Here is an 18,569-nt window from a genome sequence, read left to right as displayed (position 1 = left end):
TAACCTAAGGGAGCACTTGATTTTCTTGCTTGCAAATGTACATATTTGGCAATTTCCAAAGCTTGATCAACAACCCAAGTTTTTAAATCTTCATAACAGCTGTTTTAAATCTTTAGCTATTTATGATATACAACTATAATCCAATTGTTCCTTATTGGATTACCAACCAACACAACTTTTGGATTCCATATCATTATCTTGTCAACAAGTGAGAAAAAATATCATGAAATCGAGAATGTTAAAAGACAGAATACCACACAAATGGATATAGTGTTGTAAACCCATACACAAAAAATATGCTAGGATATGCTAATCAATTAGCAACATGGAAAACCCCGAAGTTGATAGGCCTTATTCTTAGTCTGCCTTCTCTACTTTCATATGATGTTTGTATAATCAACACAAACTTTCAGCATTAATTTAGAATACTAAATTATGGTAAACTAAATTTTAACATACCTCTACAATTGTTGTAGGTGGTTTCGTGGTGAAGAATTCTCATAATGGATCGGTTGTATGATTCAAGGGTGTAGAAATTCTCACAATGAAACTCAGAATGGAGCTACTGTAGGTGCTTATGATCTTTCAATTATGGACGAAGCTGTATTCTCACAATGAAACTCATAATGGAGCTGTTGTAGGTGCTCATGATCTTTCAATTATGGACGAAGTTGTATGTCGTTTATGGGCTTATGGTCTTCTATTTGGGAAGCTCAACAGTTAGATTGAAATTTGGAAATAATATATTTCATTAATCAGAAACTTCTTTGAATTTAGGACCTTTCAATTGTGAATGTAAGGGGGTTTATGTTGTTTTCTCAATTAGGTTGTGTATGGGGTTATAAGAAGCTCAACAATTATATATATTTGAAATTTGGAAAGAATAAATAATGCATGGCATTAATGAGAGGCGTCTTCATTATGATTTTAACTAATCAGAAAATAGGTTATTTGTAATTCAATGATTGCATATGAATTTGGAAGAGCTGAACAATGATATATATTGGAATTTTGAAAGAAGAACAATTATATATATATATATATAAATCAATATTGAAAAGTCCTCATTAGATATGATTTTAACTTCCCACAAAATTTGTTATTCATAATTCAGTGATTTCATAGATAATTATATGGGAAATAGTGAAAAGTCGTTTTCATTATGATTTCATATATAATTACATGGGAAATGTCAAAAGTCATTCTTAGTGATTTCATACATAATTACATGGAAAATGTCTTTTCAGTTCATACATGGTAATTTACCATTATAAACATAATTTACAATTAATGCAAAGAAATGTAAAAATCTAATTGTTTGAATTCAGAGGGATATTGGTGGAAAATTAAATGTAGCCATGTCCATTTGAGTTCATGTTTTTATAATAGTAGTATGATAGTATGATTGTTGCATTCACTTCAGAGAATATAATCAGAACTAGTATGATGAGCTACATGGTTTTTCATTAATAATTAATTATTTGCTTTGGCACAATGAAACATAAGATAAATCCAATGTATTTTTTAAAACATTTTTCATGATATTGCCATCGCAATAGCACATCTGAAGCATGAAAAGTTGAAAAATATTTTTCGTTCCTGTAAGTCTTCATCAATAATATTTGATTCCACATAATTTTAATTGAAAACTAATTTTAAAATTTGCAAAACTATACACATTTATAGTTTCAAATCTTGCAACTTCAGGTGCATCCAACAATAATTATAATACAAGACTAGCAACCACTATATACAATAAATAAAACCATCATGTTGAGATTAGTTGATGACAAATCAAAATTGTCAACACAACTTAAAGTGTTGCACAGCCGCATAAGATACTATAAGTAGTTTTATATAGTTGCGCTTATAATCAATATAGATTCCATACTAATAACCTACTGAATATTATGCTAGTAGAAATCTAATATAATGGAACCAACACAAAAAAAAACAAAGTATAAGATATAAATTACATGTCAAAATACACATATACATAAACTAATAATTATCATGATACTTAACGTAATTATCAAAACAAATGTCTAAATACATAAAAGAAAATGTAAGAAAGGATAATAACAAACCATTACTTGCAATAGAAAAAAAAAACTAAGAACTGAAACCTTGAATCATAAGCCATATCTAATGATTTTTTTATTATCGCATAAAAAATTAACATATTTTTAGTTTACCATCAATATGCAAATTTCAAACACAATATCAATAAAATCATATTGAGTTGTGTGCATTACATATGTATAGTAAAAACAACATTTTATATGATATGAAAATATTAGAGTCTACAAGAAAATACAACATATGATCATTGCACTTAATAAGATGATCTTGATATGGAATGATGGATTGTTGTGACTTCCAGTTAATAAGGGAATGTTGATCGCCACTATTGTACGCTAAGATGGTTGAGATCTTCATTTGAAAGTTACATCTTTGATATGATTTATTTGGGGGTGATGGAGATCCATAGTCAATATTATTTATAACAATATTCAAAATTTGAGTTTATTACATGACACCCACTATAATGGGGTGAAACTCTGGGTATCTTTGACAAAAAGAAAAAAAGAAAAAAAACTTTGGGTACCTCACTATTATAGCTTAAATTATATGGCACTTACTTAATAAATTACAAGTTGCACACTGTTAGGGTTTTATCATATATTATGTTAAGTGACATGACAAATGTCCATATTGCCCTTAGTAAAGTAAAATTACAAACCCTGTACCCCCACTGAATACTCTCTTGTACCTAACATTTAGGTGCTTCTACCTACCCCCCCCCCCCCCCCCCCCCCCCCCCCCCCCCCCCTCGCCGGGTTCTCGTCGCCCCACCGCCCCTCCTCTGCTCCCCCATAAACCCTTTACTTTTCATTTCACTCCTTCTTAAACCACCACACCCCGCTTATTGCCGCCGAAAAGTCTCTTTGCCCACCCTGGCCGTCCTCATTTCGGGAAATCTCCCCCACCCCTCTATCGCTTTGTCTCTTGCTCCATTTTTTGTTTCAGAATTAAGGTTTCTTTACACCAGTTTCAAAGATGGTTTAGGAATTCCACCACTGCGAGCACCTCTTCTCTCTCTGTCTCCCAAAACCCAAAAACCCTCATTAACTAACAAATTTCTATTTCCAACTTCTCTTCTTTATCTCAATTTTCGTACTCAAATCAAAACCATTTTCTGTTTCGTAAAGCTTATTGCACTAGAGAAGCCTATGAAGTTTAAGGTGAGAGCTATGGTTATTATCAAGAGAAATAACAGGGAAGATTTGAAGGAGACAATCGCAAAGCATTTTGACGATTTTACAGACAAGATTGACATGAATGTTGTTGGCTTACAGCTTGTTTGCACCAAAATCAATCCAAGTGAGTTACTTCTCTCTTCAAGAATCTTTGTTTTTCAAATGAGTATGAATGGTTTCGATCCAAATAACATGCTTTCTTTTCGCCCTTTCCCTGTTTTATGTTTTCTTCTCATGACAAAAAGCTCGAGTTTTAGTCTTTTAGGTTTGATCCAAGTTTTTTGTTTTTTCTGGGGGTTTCAAATTTTATTGTGAATTTCTTTGATTTGATTTTGCAGAGACAAAGGCACTGAAAAATAAGCACATAAGCTACTTAGTTGGTTGAAGAACTCAAAGGTTAAAGCAAAAGGAGTTAATTACACAACAAAACTCATTGTGGACTCAGTGTTTGGGAGCCAAGTGCTATTACAATGAGCAACAAGCACTAATACAATTTCTTCTTGGACACACATCACCATTGAAGGGTTTGCTAATGGTCTTGATTCATTTCGTCTACAACTCATGGGTTCAATCAAAGAAAGATTGTCCAGGAAATAGAATCTTCTTCTCTAACAAGGTAAATTTGCTGTAGGGGATGGTGGGCAGAGAGATTTTGCGGCAGGAGTGTGTTGTTTTTAGGCAAAGGTGGGCAATTTATGGTGAGGTGTAGGTAGAAAATGGGTGAAAGGAGATTTCTCCAATGCAAAGGTTGGATATGAGAGGGCATTAAATATGGGGTAACAATGCCATTTTACTTTACCAAGGGCAATATGGTCATTTGCCATGTCACTTAGCATAATATAGGATGAAACCCTAACAATGTGCACTTGTAATTTAGCAAGTGAGTGCCACGTAATTTAGGATACTATAATGAGGTGCCAAGAGTTTCACCCCCATTATAGTGAATGACATGTAACAAATTATAAAATTTTTAAAGTGAAACATACCCTTGAATGAAAATCCTTATACTCAACTCCTCTTTGTCATGCTATAGTTTGCAATAGTTCATCTTCTTACATCCTACCATCTTTACAATTTCTATCATTGTACAAATGTTTTTATGTTTTCTTTTGATTTGTCATAATTTTTCCAATAGAAGTAAGGATAATATTAAAAATGGATAAATAAAAACTATTTGAAACTAATATACAACTAACATGGTTGATAATGAAAGAGTTGACTAATAAATTGAATAACTTAATGAGTGACAATAATAATAGGGGAGAATTTCAAGGGGCAATGCTGAAAATTTCCTTTATAATTCTTTCTCGTCGTTCCTGTTTTGGAGATGGGTATTTGGATATAGATTTTCATTTGCAAGGCACCAATTTTTCAACACCGGTCAAGTACTAAATGAGCACATGCTCAATGCTCTAAAATCAAGGGGTAGAAAGCCTCGAGGGATGGGGAAAATTCTTTGAAAAAAGTAGATTTATTACTTTTCCTTTAAATCCCAAAATGGTAGATTGTTTGAATTCCTTGAGGGTGAGGTGAAAGACAAGTTTCCTTGAATCATTTAAATTAGATATAACATCTATGCCTTACTCCAAATTATTTTAAAATTGGACATATAGGTGGGCTGTGGGAAAAGTTGAGAAAAAGTAAAAAATGGGACCCACATTTTCTCTTAAATCCCGAAAATGATAGATTCCCTCACTCCACTATACATGGGCCTACATGTTTATGTGGGTTTTAAGACAAGTTGGGGTGGGAAAGTTGGAGTCAAGGAAACAATGTTCCTTGATTGCAAGCAAACATTGTCTCCACCTCAAGCCATTTTAAAATCCAAACACTTTACCATTTGTGGGATTTAAAGGAAAAGTAAAAATTGGGACCATTTTAAAAGAATTTTCCCACCCTTTTTTCCCACCCTACATTTATTCCAGCAAACAAACGCCTCCTTAAGGAATAGTCAAGGTATGCGTAAATTTGCATCTGCGCCGAATTCAATTCTGACACCCCCAAAAGAAAAAGAAAAAAAAAAAAAGAAAGGAATCAGGGGGTAAAATGTAATTTCACAAGCCGTTAAAAGAAAGAAACAAACCAGCGCCAATGCTAAAATGGAGGAGGGAGGAGATGGAACCCTGACACCTGACACGAGTAGCAGAAGTGAGGAATCCACCGGGGTTAAGGGGTTGGCCGGAATTAGCTTGTACCAGGTATATTTCTTCATTCTTATGCTTTCTGTATCTCTCCTGATTACTTACACCATCAAGTATTTCTCCGACCTCCGATGTCTCTCGACTAAACAAATTGGGATTTCAGATTCCATTTTTATATTTTTTTCAACTTCATGTGGTAAAGCAACTCCTAATCATCCGCTTTCTGCAAAAGTTGGAAACTATCAATCCCCATCTTGCTTCAGAGATGAGTTGGTTAGCTTTAATGTTTTTTAAGCTCTGTAGCAGTGGCGGGTTTTATGGAGATTGGAGAAATTGTTTTATTTTGTGGAGGGTGGGGTTGGTTTGTGACGTTGAAATCATTTCAGTGGCAAGTTTGAGTGTGGTAGCACTGTAGCAGTAGCATTTTCGATTAATATCAGCTACTGTGAATGGAAAAGGATTTATTTCAGATTTAGGGAGAGTGGGCAGAATTGAAAACCTGTTTTCTTCTTTTTCGTTTCTGAGGGTGATTCGGATTCACCCACAGTCTTAAAGGGTTTGTCATAGAGACTTAGTATGCTTGTCACGTTCTATTTTCTTGTTTTGGAACATTATCCGATATATGGGACAGTAAGTTCCTTTCATTGGTACAAGTGTATGTAACCTTCGGCTTAAATCACATTGTCCATCCGTCTGCCATTGCTAATCCTTTCCAACTTCAGACTATTTTGATAAACTTGAGGTGTTAATGACCTCATCTCAATAGATTTGAAGCCTAGTTAAACAACCTTGAGGATGGAGGCTACCATACCTGACACAGGCTTTAATTTGTTCATAAATCCCATATTATTATTCTCCTCACCAAAACAGTACAATGTGGCGTTATAGTTGGCATTTTTTTAAAAACATACTAAACCTCAAGTTCTATAAAGTGATGCATTTTGCTTTCCTATTCTTTGTGACATTTGTTTTCTGGAGCTTTTTTTAAATATTTTCTTTTTTTTATCAATATACATGCAGGGGAGGAATGATGTTGGACTTGTGAAGAATTTGTTGCATCATTTCACAATTCAAATTCCTGCAATGGCTAGAACTTCCAATCAGAGAACGTTGCCTGTGTACCTTTACATCCCCAATATCCTTGGTAGGTTTACTACTGGTGTATATTGGCACAAATGTTGCCATTCCCTAACCCCTACCTTCTTCTGATGTTGTTTGAAAAGGTTATAAATTTGAAGCAATTAAGATTTGCCTGCTCTTTGTAACAAATATTTCCTTCTTGGGTGAGGGCCTAATGTCAAATGATGCCAATAGCAGTACCTATTAGCTGATGAACCTCCTTTGTTATATTGCTTATTTATTTTAATGATTTTGTGAACAAGTTCAATCCTGATTTATTGGGTGAGCCTAGGCTCAATAATTACAACATGTTTGTTGTGGTTTCAAAACCTGGATACAGCCTCTCTTTTGAAGCAGCGGCCAGGCTGCATATAATTGCTCCCTTCCATACCTGGGAGTAGTGAGAGACTTATGCTGTTTATCATTATTATTTTTAATATTAACTTTTTTTCATGGGCAAATTTAATGGGCGATCACTGTTTGCATGGCGATGCAGGGTACATAAGAATTCTCTTGAACTGCATCGCTTTCGCCCAATGCTTCTCCAACAGAACACTGTTCTCAGTTCTCTATTTCATCAGGTTTTAATCAACGCCTTAATCTTAATGAATTCTATTGCCATTCTCAGCCTTATAACTCAATGATATGTGATTTCAGCTTTGTATGTGATGGTTTAGATGGTTGGTTTGCCCGCAAGTTCAATCAAGGTATGGTCTACCAAGAATGTATATATTATCATAAATCATAATATTTCCAAATTCAAGTATAACTAATTGTTGTAAGTCATAAATTGAGTCCAGTTGGGAGCTTGGTCTATTATAGTCTTTATTATTTATGTTTTTAGTCCCACATCGGGTATCATTGTATTTGCGTATTCATAACTATTATTATAATAAAACCCTGCTGCGTCACATAGACATAAGTCAGGATTCTCACAAGATCTTAGCCTGGTATCAGAGCCAACTCTGATGATCCATCATTGAGCACAATAAGAAGAAAAAAAAAAAAAAAAAAAAGAGAGGAGAGAAAGGGTCAACCTTCGTAGAGACTCTCATTGACTCACCTTTGTTTTTCTTCCGTCTTTATCGCTGCATTGCCCACCTGTAACGATCGCAACCCATAGCACCCCATCACCCACTTGCAACTTTGATTGTAACCTAACTAGTGACCGCAACTCATCCTCTTCCATCGCCGAAAAAAGAAGAGGAACCTTACCATTGTTACCCAGCGACCATCGTTACCCACCACAACTCATCATCTTCAATTGCAAGAAAAAGAAGAGAAACCTTAGCCATCGTTACCCATCGCAAGAAAAGCGAAGGAAAAAAAAAAAAAAAATGGAGAAAATGAAACAACAACAATCGACCTTCCACCTCTTTCTTCTTCCATCTTTGACCCTTCATCTGTGTATTCCTTGCACCGTAAATACCTTACGACCTATAAATCCTTAGCCTTGAACCAAACCAATATAAACCAATGAACCCCATTGAACCGAACCAATAAAATAAAATAAAACCAATGAACCCTTAACCCATTGACCCATTAAACCCTTAGCCTTGTAGGTAATGCTTCCCCCCCAACCTAAAAAAAAGGAGAATAGAGAAGTAATTGCCATGCTCCTGCCCCTCCATGTTCTAATTTTTTTTCTCCTTACCAGATTTGTTTCCTTCTTTGGTTCCTGTGATGGCTGAATTTTGCCAAACTCCTTTGGTATATTTGATGATTTCTTTGTTCATCTATTCCTCGAGATCGTGGGTTTTCTCCACGTCAGATGACTACTGTCAAACTGAATGGGACCAATTATATACGGTGGTCTTGTTTTGTTTCTTTTGCAGTTGGTGCTCGTGGTCTTACTCTCTTTTGGTCTGTAATTTACCAATTGGTATACAGATGAATGTTTGGTCATTGGATTTCTTTTTAATTCCATCAAACCAAGCATAACAAAGAGCTATCTCCTTCTCCCAAATGCTGCTACTATTTAGAAGGTTACTCAAGATACAAACTCCATAGTAGGTAATGATGCATAGGGTTTTGAGATTAGACGGAAGATTCATCAATTGCAACAGAAAGACCTTACTCTCTATCAGTGTTACAATACACTTTGGGGATATTACCAAACCTTGGATTTCTATAGAAAATTTACACTAAAGAATGTTGAAGATGCTATTGCTTGTCAGAAGTGGGAAGACAAGCTTTGAGTTTATGATTTTTTGGTAGGATTAAATATAAAGTATGATTAGGTTTGGGCACACATCCTTTCCTGTGGGCCCTTTCCCTCTTTAGAGCAAGCCTGTGCCATGGTTGATATAGAGGACAATTGACGGATAGTTATGGTGCATACACAGACTCTTGATAGTTCCACATTAGCTACTAGTTCTGGTAATCCTAAGCATGGTTCTGGTGATTCTCGACCTCCTGTGAAGTGTGAATATTGTGGGAAAGAACACTATACAAAGGATAAGTGTTGAAAGTTACATGGATGTTCAACAAGTTTTTGTGGAGGAGTTAAAAGTGGATATAGGGGCAGCAATCCTACATATGTAAATCAGGCTATTCCAAACATTTAAAGTACTCCAATACCTATTTCCTCAGACGAGATTCATAATCTTTTTCATCAACTGATGACCAGGCTTGATGGATCCTCTTCTGATCAACTCTTAGCATGAGTGTAGCATCTACTATTATCTCTACCTCTGGTTATTAGCCTCTTACAGGTATTTTTGGTTGTCTTAATGTCAATTTTATTTATCCCTCTTGGATAATTGACTTTGTGGGCAATCGACCACATGACAGACTCATCTTCTTTATTCCATACTTATTCTTCTATTCCACTTGCTCAGAATGTTCGAACAACTGATGGATCCTTGTCCCCTATCTCTGGAAAGGGCTCTATTGTCTGTTGACCTAACCTCACCTTGTCCTGCGTTTTGCATGTTCTTAAAATTTTAGCTAATTTATTTTTCATTAGTAGCCTAACTTGTGATATGAATTGCAAATAACATTCTTTCCATCTCACTGTGTTTTTCAAGGCCTGGAGACGGGGCATATGATTGGTAGTGGTAAATAGAAGGAGGGGCTTTGCCCATTGGACAGTTGTGGTTCTCCATCTGCTCTTTGTGTATCATCCTCTCCTATATTAATGTCTTTAATATAATGGCATAATCGTTTTGGCTACATTCCTTTGTTAGTTTTATTTAGATTATTCCTTGATTTAGTTAAAAGGTGTAACTTGAATGATTTTCTTTGTGATGCTTGTATTTTGGCCAAGCAAACATGACATATTTATCCTATTTCAAATAATAAAAGTAAAGTTCCATTTTCTATTATTTATTTTGATGTGTGAGGCCCTTCTTGAACGGTGTCTATATATGGCCATCGTTGGTTTGTTACATTCATTGATTGTTTCACCTGAACTACTTGGGTTTATCTCTTACACAAAAAAGTTATAGTTAAAACCCAGTTTGGGGCTATGATTAAAATCTTTAGGACAGATGATGAGATTGAATATTTGGGTGGTAGTTTTCCCTCTTACTATTTTAACTATGAGATTATCCATCAAACCAGTTGTGTTGATACACCTCCTCAAAATGGTTGTAGAGCGCACAAATGGGCATCTCTTGGAGGTGGCACAACCCCTTGTGTTTACTATACATGTGCCACCTTGATTCTGGGGTGATACGGTTCAAAACCGCCACTTATCTCATCAATAGGATGCCTTCGTGGGTCTTAGACCGGAGCTATCCTCTTACAGTTTTCTTAGGTTAAACCAATTTTATTGTACCCCCCAAGATTTTTTGGATGTGTTGCATTTGTTGATGACTATTATAGTCATGGTAAGCTTGATCTTAGAGGGTTACAGTGTATATTCTTGGGCTATCCCCCTACCCAAAAAGGTTATAAATGTTACCATCCCGAATCTTGTAGATTTTTTGTGCCTTTAGATATTGTTTTAGGAATAGTTTCCCTTTTTTTCTCCTCCTCTTTTTCAGGGGGAGAGTTTTAGTGAAGAAGTTCTAGTGTTCTGTAAGATTCCTCTTGAGGTTCCTACTGTTGAGTCTCCTTTGACAGATTTGTTGTTAGAAGATGGAGTGATTGGACAGGAACAACTAGTGGATGATGTGCAAGGGGAGTCTAGACCTCCTCTGAGGACCTACCAAAGGAAGCAATAGCCTCCCTTTGAGCCATTGCAATTGGAAGCACCAGATCCTAGTTTTGAAGCAATCATTCAATTCATTCCTCCTTATGAGTTCATCTCTAATTTTGATTTGTCTAGTGCATTAAGAAATAGTCATGTACTTGTGCCAGACACTCTATTTCTAACCATTTGTCATATCATTGCCTATCCCTAAAATTTCAAAGCTTATTTCCTCTTTGTTTTCCGCCTCTATCCCTAACTCATGGCAGGATGCAGTGTCTCACTCAATCTGGAAGAAAATGATAGATGAGGAAATGGAAGTCCTAGGGGGGAAACATAAGACTTGGGATATGATATCCTTGCTTGCAGGGAAGAAGAATGTTGGGTGCAAATGGGTATTTGTAATAAAACATGAAGCAGATGGGACCATTGAGAGATATAAGGCAAGGCTGGTAGCTAAGGGCTTTACTCAAACCTATGGCGTTGATTATCAGGATACATTTGCCACAGTTGCTAATATGAATACTGTTTGGGCTATTCTCTTTTGTGCTATAAACCGATGGTAGAGTCTTCAACAATTAGATGTGAAGAATGCTTTTCTACATGGAGAGTTAAAGGAAGAAGTATATATGGATGTGCCCCCCGGTTATTTTAGTTCGGAGTCCCATGGGAAGATGTGCAAGTTAAGAAGAGTTCTATATGATATAAAGGAGTCCCCTAGGGCATGGTTTAAAAGCTTTCACAAAGCAATGATCTCCTGTGGCTACAGGCAAAGTTATGCAGACCATACCCTATTTATCAAGCGGGATGGATCTCATACTACGATACTCCTTGTATATGTAGATGATATTGTCATCACAAGAAGCAGCGAGGAGGATATTACAGCCTTGAAGACTTTCTTAGGGACAAAGTTTGAGGTAAAAGCTATGGGCATACTCAGGTACTTTCTCGGTTTAGAGTTGGCCTACTCTTCTAATGGTGTCTTACTTTCTCAAAGAAAGTACACCTTAGACCTATTAAAAGAGACTGAAGTGTTAGGGTGTAGACCTCCAGAGACCCCAATGGAACCGAATCAGCACTTGAAAGCTAAGGAAGGAGAACTAGTTGACAAAACCGACTACCAAAAATTAGTTGGAAGTTGATTTAACGCATACTAGGTCAGATACCACCTTTGCAATTAGCCTTGTTAGTCAGTATATGCATGATCCTTATTCTTCACATCTTAATGCAGTATACTATATCGTGTGGTATTTGAAGGTAGCTCTAGGGAAAATGTATTTTAATATGTTTTTAGGGATATCTTAGAGTTGAAGCATACATAGATACAGATTGGGTTGGATGTCCGGATGACAGGAGGTCTACCTCTAGCTATTGTGCTTATGTGGGGGGTAACTTGGTATTCTGAAGGAGCATAAAGCAAGCCATAGTGGCTCGGTCAAGTGCTGAAGCAAAGTCTAGAGCTTTAGCTCAAGGTATTTGTGAAGTGTTATGGTTGAAGGATCTTCTTCAAGAACTTGGAGCAGATCTGGAAGGTCTTGGATAGCAATCAGCCATTAGCATCGCCCATAATCCAGTTCAGCATGACAGGACCAGACATGTGGAAATTGATAGGCATTTCATTAAAAAAAAAGGTTGAGTTTGGATTGGTTCGGATTTCTTTTGTTACCTCAGAGAACCAGCGTGCTAATATATTCACAAAAAGTTTGAGTGTGAAGTTATTTAGTAGTATTGTTAGCAAGTTGGGCATGATAGGTATCTATGCACCAACTTAAGGGGGAGTGTTGTAAGTCATAAGTTGAATCCAGTTGGGAGTTTGGTCTATTAGAGAGTCTTTATTTTTATGTTTTTAGTCCCACATTGGGTGTTCATTCATAACTATTATTATTAATAAAACCCTGCTATGTCACATTGACTTAAGTAAGGATTCTCACTAGATCTCAACACTAATATTGGATGAATAAGCAACAGAATTATAAATCTTGTTCTTATTTATTTATTTATAATAATAATAATAATAATAATAATAATAATAATAATAATAATAATAATATTATTATTATTATTATTATTATTATTATTATTATTATTATTATTATTATTATTATTATTTTAAATCATAGTTCCTAGGAAATCTTAGTTCTGTAAATTTCTGTAGTCCAAAACAATTATTACATGAGGGAATTGAGTGAAATAAAGAAAGATTAGAAGATTTAGGATGACAGAATCTCTTGCTTGGCTCTTTGTGTAACCTCTATTTTGGTGAAGATTTTTTTGGTTTGAAGAATAAATCACAAAAACCTAGCCCCAGGGTGTCTCTGAGGATCCCACGACTTCTCAAGTCAAATTCTCAAACTTTGGTTTCGTTCAATAATCAAGACTGCCAATTGCAAGAAAGACTTGGGTTATTTATAGCCACTCAAATCCAACTAAACTCAAAGACTTTCCTAATTTTAAACAAACTCACAATGAGACTTCCAAAAAGGAAATAACTCTTTCTCAATTTAACGCACCTCAAAATAGGACTCGTTAATAGGAAAGTTCTTGATTCTTAAGCAAACTAACACTTACCATATTTGGACTCCAAAACCAACTCAAACTCTTTAAGATAAGGTTTAGTTGAAATTAGGAATCTTATCCTAACTAATTAACCACTTTAATCAACAAAGACTCTAAATTAGGAGACAAAACAGAGTTAAACTCTAGAAATTAAATGGGACTCGGTCAACTGATAATACTCGATCCAGGGGTAGGAAAATGACCATTGTACCCGTGTACAGAATTCGGCCCCTTGGTTTGGCCAACTTCCTAACGGGCTTGGGCTCCTGCTGGACTCTTTTGGGGCTGCCTGGGGGCTGGATATATCAAGAACTCTGAATAATATTTTGTCAATGATCTCAACCATATATAGGCAAGTACATGTATAGAGCCAAACAGCAGAATTTGTAGAATACAAGAATTCAGCAAGAGTACAATATACTATAGGACAGCTGTACTGCCAGTTGTCTTATCCTTAACAAGAACTATCACAAAGGAAATGTTTTAGATACTCTGGGTCTACCTTTTAGCAAAGAGGCTGGATATAGAAGAGATATTGCCCACAAAAGGATGGATGAAATAGATAGGTGCTTTGAGAGCGATATGTGATAAGCACGTCTGTTAAGATTTAAGGAAAACTCCACAGGAGTGTAACTAGATCTCTATGACATATGGGGTGGAATGTTGGGAAGTTAAGAATAATAATATAAATAAAACTGAGTGTAGCAGAGATGAGTATGTTAAGGAGGATGTGCAATAAGACCAGAAGAGAGAAAAGTGAGGTGTGATTGTATAAGAACCAATTTGGGAGTTGCGGATCTAGGACAAACTTGGTTAGACCTGCATGAGATGGTCATGTTCAATGGAGACCCATCGATGCAATGGTTAGGAAGAGTGACCAAATTCATTTTAATGGAGCTAAACAGGGTAGGAGAGGCCTAAAAACACCATTGGGAAGGTGGTAAGAAAGCATATGCATATGATAGGGCCTTATGCTAGTTTGACTGCATATGGAGTTGTTTGAAGGGCAAGGGCCCAGGTTATCAAACCCTTGTCTGGGATGTTCATAAGATGCAGCTACGACTATTACTTTGACTTCTTCGTTTTCTTATTTTCTCTTCAGATTTTACTTCTATTTTACCTCGCCTTCCGTCATTTGTCATTAGCTTCTATTGGATTCATTTAGCGAACCCCTTTTAGTTGAGATAAGGTTATGATTGTTGTTTATTTTTGAAAAGCTTGGAAACTGTTAAATTTAAAGGAATATCAAAATATTCTCCCCCCACCCCTTTTCCTCTTTGATGTGAGGGTGTGTAAATTTCTGATTACTATATGTGATTGTATTTGTTGTCTTTATTTATTCTTTGTATGCTTTTATTTGAAGTTCTAGAGAATATTAAAGTTAAATGAATGACAAAATTTTCTCTGCCTCCCTCTTTTCCTCTTTGATATAGAGAATGTAAGTTTTCTTTACCCTATCACCATTATATGTTATTTTATGATCTTACATTCGTTCTATAAACTGCCATTTACATTGATGGATATTTTTTAGAGTAAATGGTTGAGCATTGCACTGATCCCTCTCTCTCTCTCGTTTCTGGATCCAGTTTCTACTTTTGGAGCTGTTTTGGACATGGTAACAGACAGGTGCTTTTTTTGATCAAGTTTTTTTTCTTAAATTTTTTTTATAATGTCCTATTATTGTTTTCACCATCCACAGTTTTCTATCCATGCATTAGGCTCTGTTTCTTTTTCTTCAGCTGTGGTTTATCTTAGTTTAGATTTCAATTTCAGTACATTTGAGGCCATCTTTTATTTTGTGTTTCTTGTCCACAGGGTTAGCACTGCTTGTCTGTTGGCAATCCTCTCCCAATGTTACAGGTTGAGATTTTGTCCTGTTACTTCTAACATTGTGGATCTAACATTGTGCCTAGTATTTCTTACAGTCTCATATCACAATTGATTTAATCACTTGTTACAGATGAGAACCTTAAGCAAATTAGAATCAGATAAGAGAGAACTGATCTGGTGACAAAATCAGTGGGCAGTTACTGCCTGCCTGCCGACTCATATATATACTATATAGATGATGTTACACTGTTTCATTCTTAAGGAAAGCACAAAGGCTATGCTAGGTAAAAATGTTGCTCTCAAAAAGTATACTCCCTGACTTAGAATTAAAGGCTGGAAAGAAGAAAACCATGGAACCAGGTGATTTAAGCAGGGCTGAGCCCCCCATAATTTAGCCTTAAACCCAGACCCAAAAGGCCCAACCCAAGGCTGGCCAAATACCCCAGGGGTATTTTGGTAATTTTTCCAGCCCTTTGGGGCTTGAGGGGGTATGGTTGGACCCCCCTTGATCCAAGGGTCATATATATATATATATCAGGATAGAATTGGATCTTTCGTGGTGAAAGACGTTGTTACAAAGCATCGAAGATGCAAGAAAGCATTGTTACAAACATAATACAAGATGATACAGAGAGGGGAAGGGATGAAATCACCTAATCCTAAAGGAGCACTCCTCTGAGCTCTCTATTCTTGCAAAGAAAACCAACCTCCTTTCTCTTGAGAGCCCTCTTCAATTTATAGAAGGAGGGTCCTTGTAGAAGAAGGACGTCCGTTGGATTCCAAGAAATCCTGATTGACGGCCATGATTAATTTTTTAAGATTTGCTAGCAATCTTCAAGGATAAGGATAAGATAAGGTTGGTGGGGATAAGATTCCTTAAAACTTTGTCCGTCCGATTGGAAGCTTGATTCTCGATCCTTGATGTTGCTTTGATTTGATAAGTTTGCTTTGCACCATTGGGTGAAGATCTTTATCTTGCACCATTGGATGCAGAAATGATAGATGATGAACCATTCCAGGGCATTCCATGGTGTCACAGACACTGTTTTTCCTATTGATCTGGTTCAAAATGATTAACCCAATTTGGCTGAGCCGAGTTCTGGCTGGTTTGTTTTATCTTATTTGACCAAGCTGGATATTGGCTGGACCATTCTTAAACCAGAATGATGAACCGGTTTCCATTTACTAACAGGATACATCAGACTATTCAGGGCCGGAATAGTAACGGTAACCCATATTTTACCCTGGGTAAAAGGGTGTCGATATTACCGTAATGGCTTACGGACCATTCTTTGATGCCGTTATGGCTAACGGTTTCCCAACTTCGCATCCTGGGAACTAGAAGGATATGCTAATTGGCAGAAGGCCTTTTGCTTTTGCCGATGACATTGGTAGTATTCTTAGGACGTCCGTGTCCTCGCCCGCGTTTGCTAGTAACACAAACAAAGGGGGACGAAGCGACAAACTCGGCAAGAAGATCATCTTCATCATCTTTGTTGTCATCCAGTGGATCTTGAGCCTGTTGTCCAATGTGGCAATGGTGCATCAGAGAATCATTGATGGATTGGTCATATTCTTCTTCTTCCTCAAAAGCCGCAATTTGGGTTTCGAGCAAAGCCTGTTTAGCCAGGAGCTTGGCTTTTCTGCTGCTAGTAGATGAGGCCTGAGAAATTGTTGGAATTGGTTCAAGGCCTGTGAGGGACTTGATGAGGGCTGGAATGCTACATTTGGATATGTCGCAACTGCCCCACCACTTGATATGATAAGACCGTGCTAGACATGGTATTGTCCATTCATTATCAGGTGCAGTTTTGGGGGCTGCACTAGATTGTTCAACAATCAAGTAGTCCCAAAACATTATCCATGCAAGTTTGCAATGGACAAAGAACTTGAGCAGGTCCGGTGTTGTTGGGCAAGACGTTGTATGCTGGCAAAAGATAGTTTAGGCTTCTACCATAGAACTTGGTAGAATTGCTTCAAGGGGTCCCATAGTTGCCCACCATTGGTTGAACCAGTATAAAAATGTTGTGTTGACAGGGAATTTGTGTGCTAAGCAAAGGAACTAAGAATGACAATTTGCTTTATTTTGAAAGAAGAATGCATGGTGCCATGCATCAATATAATCAAAATAATGATATTGGATGGGTTGGTATTCGGAGTTGGAGAAAGTCCGACACCGAAGTGGTGCTGCACCCCATTCTTCAGGTGTGATAACCTTTAGAATGATAACAGTGGTGTGAGTCACCTGAGTAGGGTCATTTCTGTGCATTGTTTGCTTCCAGATGACAGACTAGGATATATTCATAATATTCTTGGACTTCCCTGGGTTGGTGGAATAAAAGTCCTAGCCTTGCCAAAAGAGCCTTCGGGAAATGGTTAGTGGATTATTGTTTTGGGCCCAAGAGGGTTCAATGGTGCAGAGTGTTGGCATGAAAGGTCAAGTAATATACTGACTTTTCGCCAGAGGTGGTTGTGGTGTTGGCTCGAGACCGGGTAGTCATCTTTGTTTGAGTTGTTTCAGGGACAAGAGAGGGAGTACCTGTGGGTTTGGAGCTGGCACCAGAACAATGTGTGAGTAAGGTTTGTTTGAGGCAACGATGGCCTGGGTATTGTTCTTGGCTGCAGAAGAGGAGGCTTTAGCAAACTTGGTGCCATAAGAGGTCTTTTGTTTGACGGCAGTATTGGAAGAGGTGGTTTGAGGGGTAGCCATGTTGGGAGTATGCAGATTCCTGGAAAATGGAGGTATAAATAGGTTAGGAATGCAATGATGATGCAATGATGCGTTGTTTGAAAATTTGACGTAAACAAATGATGCAAGTTTTGAAACTTGTAAAGGTGGAAAATGATTTTGAATTTGGTTAATTGTTGAAAAAGCAATGTTTTTTAATTGATTTATTTGAAAAATCTGGTAGTTTTCCAAGAATTCAAAAAATATCTCTTTTCCTTGAATGTTGGTGGTTATTCCAGTATCAGTTACCGTGAATGGCTTAATCATTTTAAGAAATGGTTGCCCTAAGATGACATTGGTAATGATATCTTTAACAAGGATGAAAACTTGTCTAAGATGTATCTGATTGTTGTGAATGCAAACATGAGATACTGGAATGTCTCGGTGTCAATTACAAATTATCAAATGTTTGCATTCACAATGATCCCTTAACCATTGCCCGAAGGCTCTTTTGGCAAGGCTGGGACTTTTATTCCACCAACCCAGGGAAGTCCCAAGAATATTATGAATATATCCTAGTCTATCATCTGGAAGCAAACAATGGACAGAAATGACCCTACTCTGGTGACTCACACCACTGTTATCATTCTAAAAGTTATCACACCTGAAGAATGGGTTGCAACACCACTTCGGTGTCGGACTTTCTCCAACTCCGAATACCAACCCAACCAATATCATTATTTTGATTATATTGATGCATGGCACCATGCATTATTCTTTCAAAATAAAGCAAATCGTCATTCTTGGTTCCTTTGCTTAGCACACAAATTCCCTGTCAACACAACATTTTTATATTGGTT

The 18,569-nt window shown here is 36.8% G+C and overlaps 1 protein-coding gene across 2 annotated transcripts in view; it reads left to right on the top strand.

The window, feature by feature from the left end:
* The first annotated feature begins 5,373 nt into the window (after positions 1 to 5,373).
* Positions 5,374 to 18,569, top strand: part of LOC149011534 (putative CDP-diacylglycerol--inositol 3-phosphatidyltransferase 2) — a 29,233-nt gene continuing 16,037 nt past the window's right edge. For both annotated transcript variants that reach the window (XM_089160617.1, XM_089160616.1), the window contains exons 1-6: positions 5,374 to 5,458; positions 6,422 to 6,545; positions 7,017 to 7,101; positions 7,178 to 7,227; positions 14,798 to 14,837; positions 15,027 to 15,071. In XM_089160617.1, the coding sequence (XP_089016743.1) occupies positions 6,485 to 6,545; positions 7,017 to 7,101; positions 7,178 to 7,227; positions 14,798 to 14,837; positions 15,027 to 15,071 (281 nt within the window). In that variant the 5' untranslated portion in view covers positions 5,374 to 5,458; positions 6,422 to 6,484. The remainder of the gene's footprint in view (positions 5,459 to 6,421; positions 6,546 to 7,016; positions 7,102 to 7,177; positions 7,228 to 14,797; positions 14,838 to 15,026; positions 15,072 to 18,569) is intronic.

This window comes from Hakea prostrata, chromosome 7 (genome assembly GCF_041222555.1).
Source record: "Hakea prostrata isolate BN-2017 chromosome 7, UWA_Hpros_2, whole genome shotgun sequence".
NCBI classification, from domain to species: domain Eukaryota; kingdom Viridiplantae; phylum Streptophyta; class Magnoliopsida; order Proteales; family Proteaceae; genus Hakea; species Hakea prostrata.
This window is presented reverse-complemented; position numbering and strand designations above follow the sequence as displayed.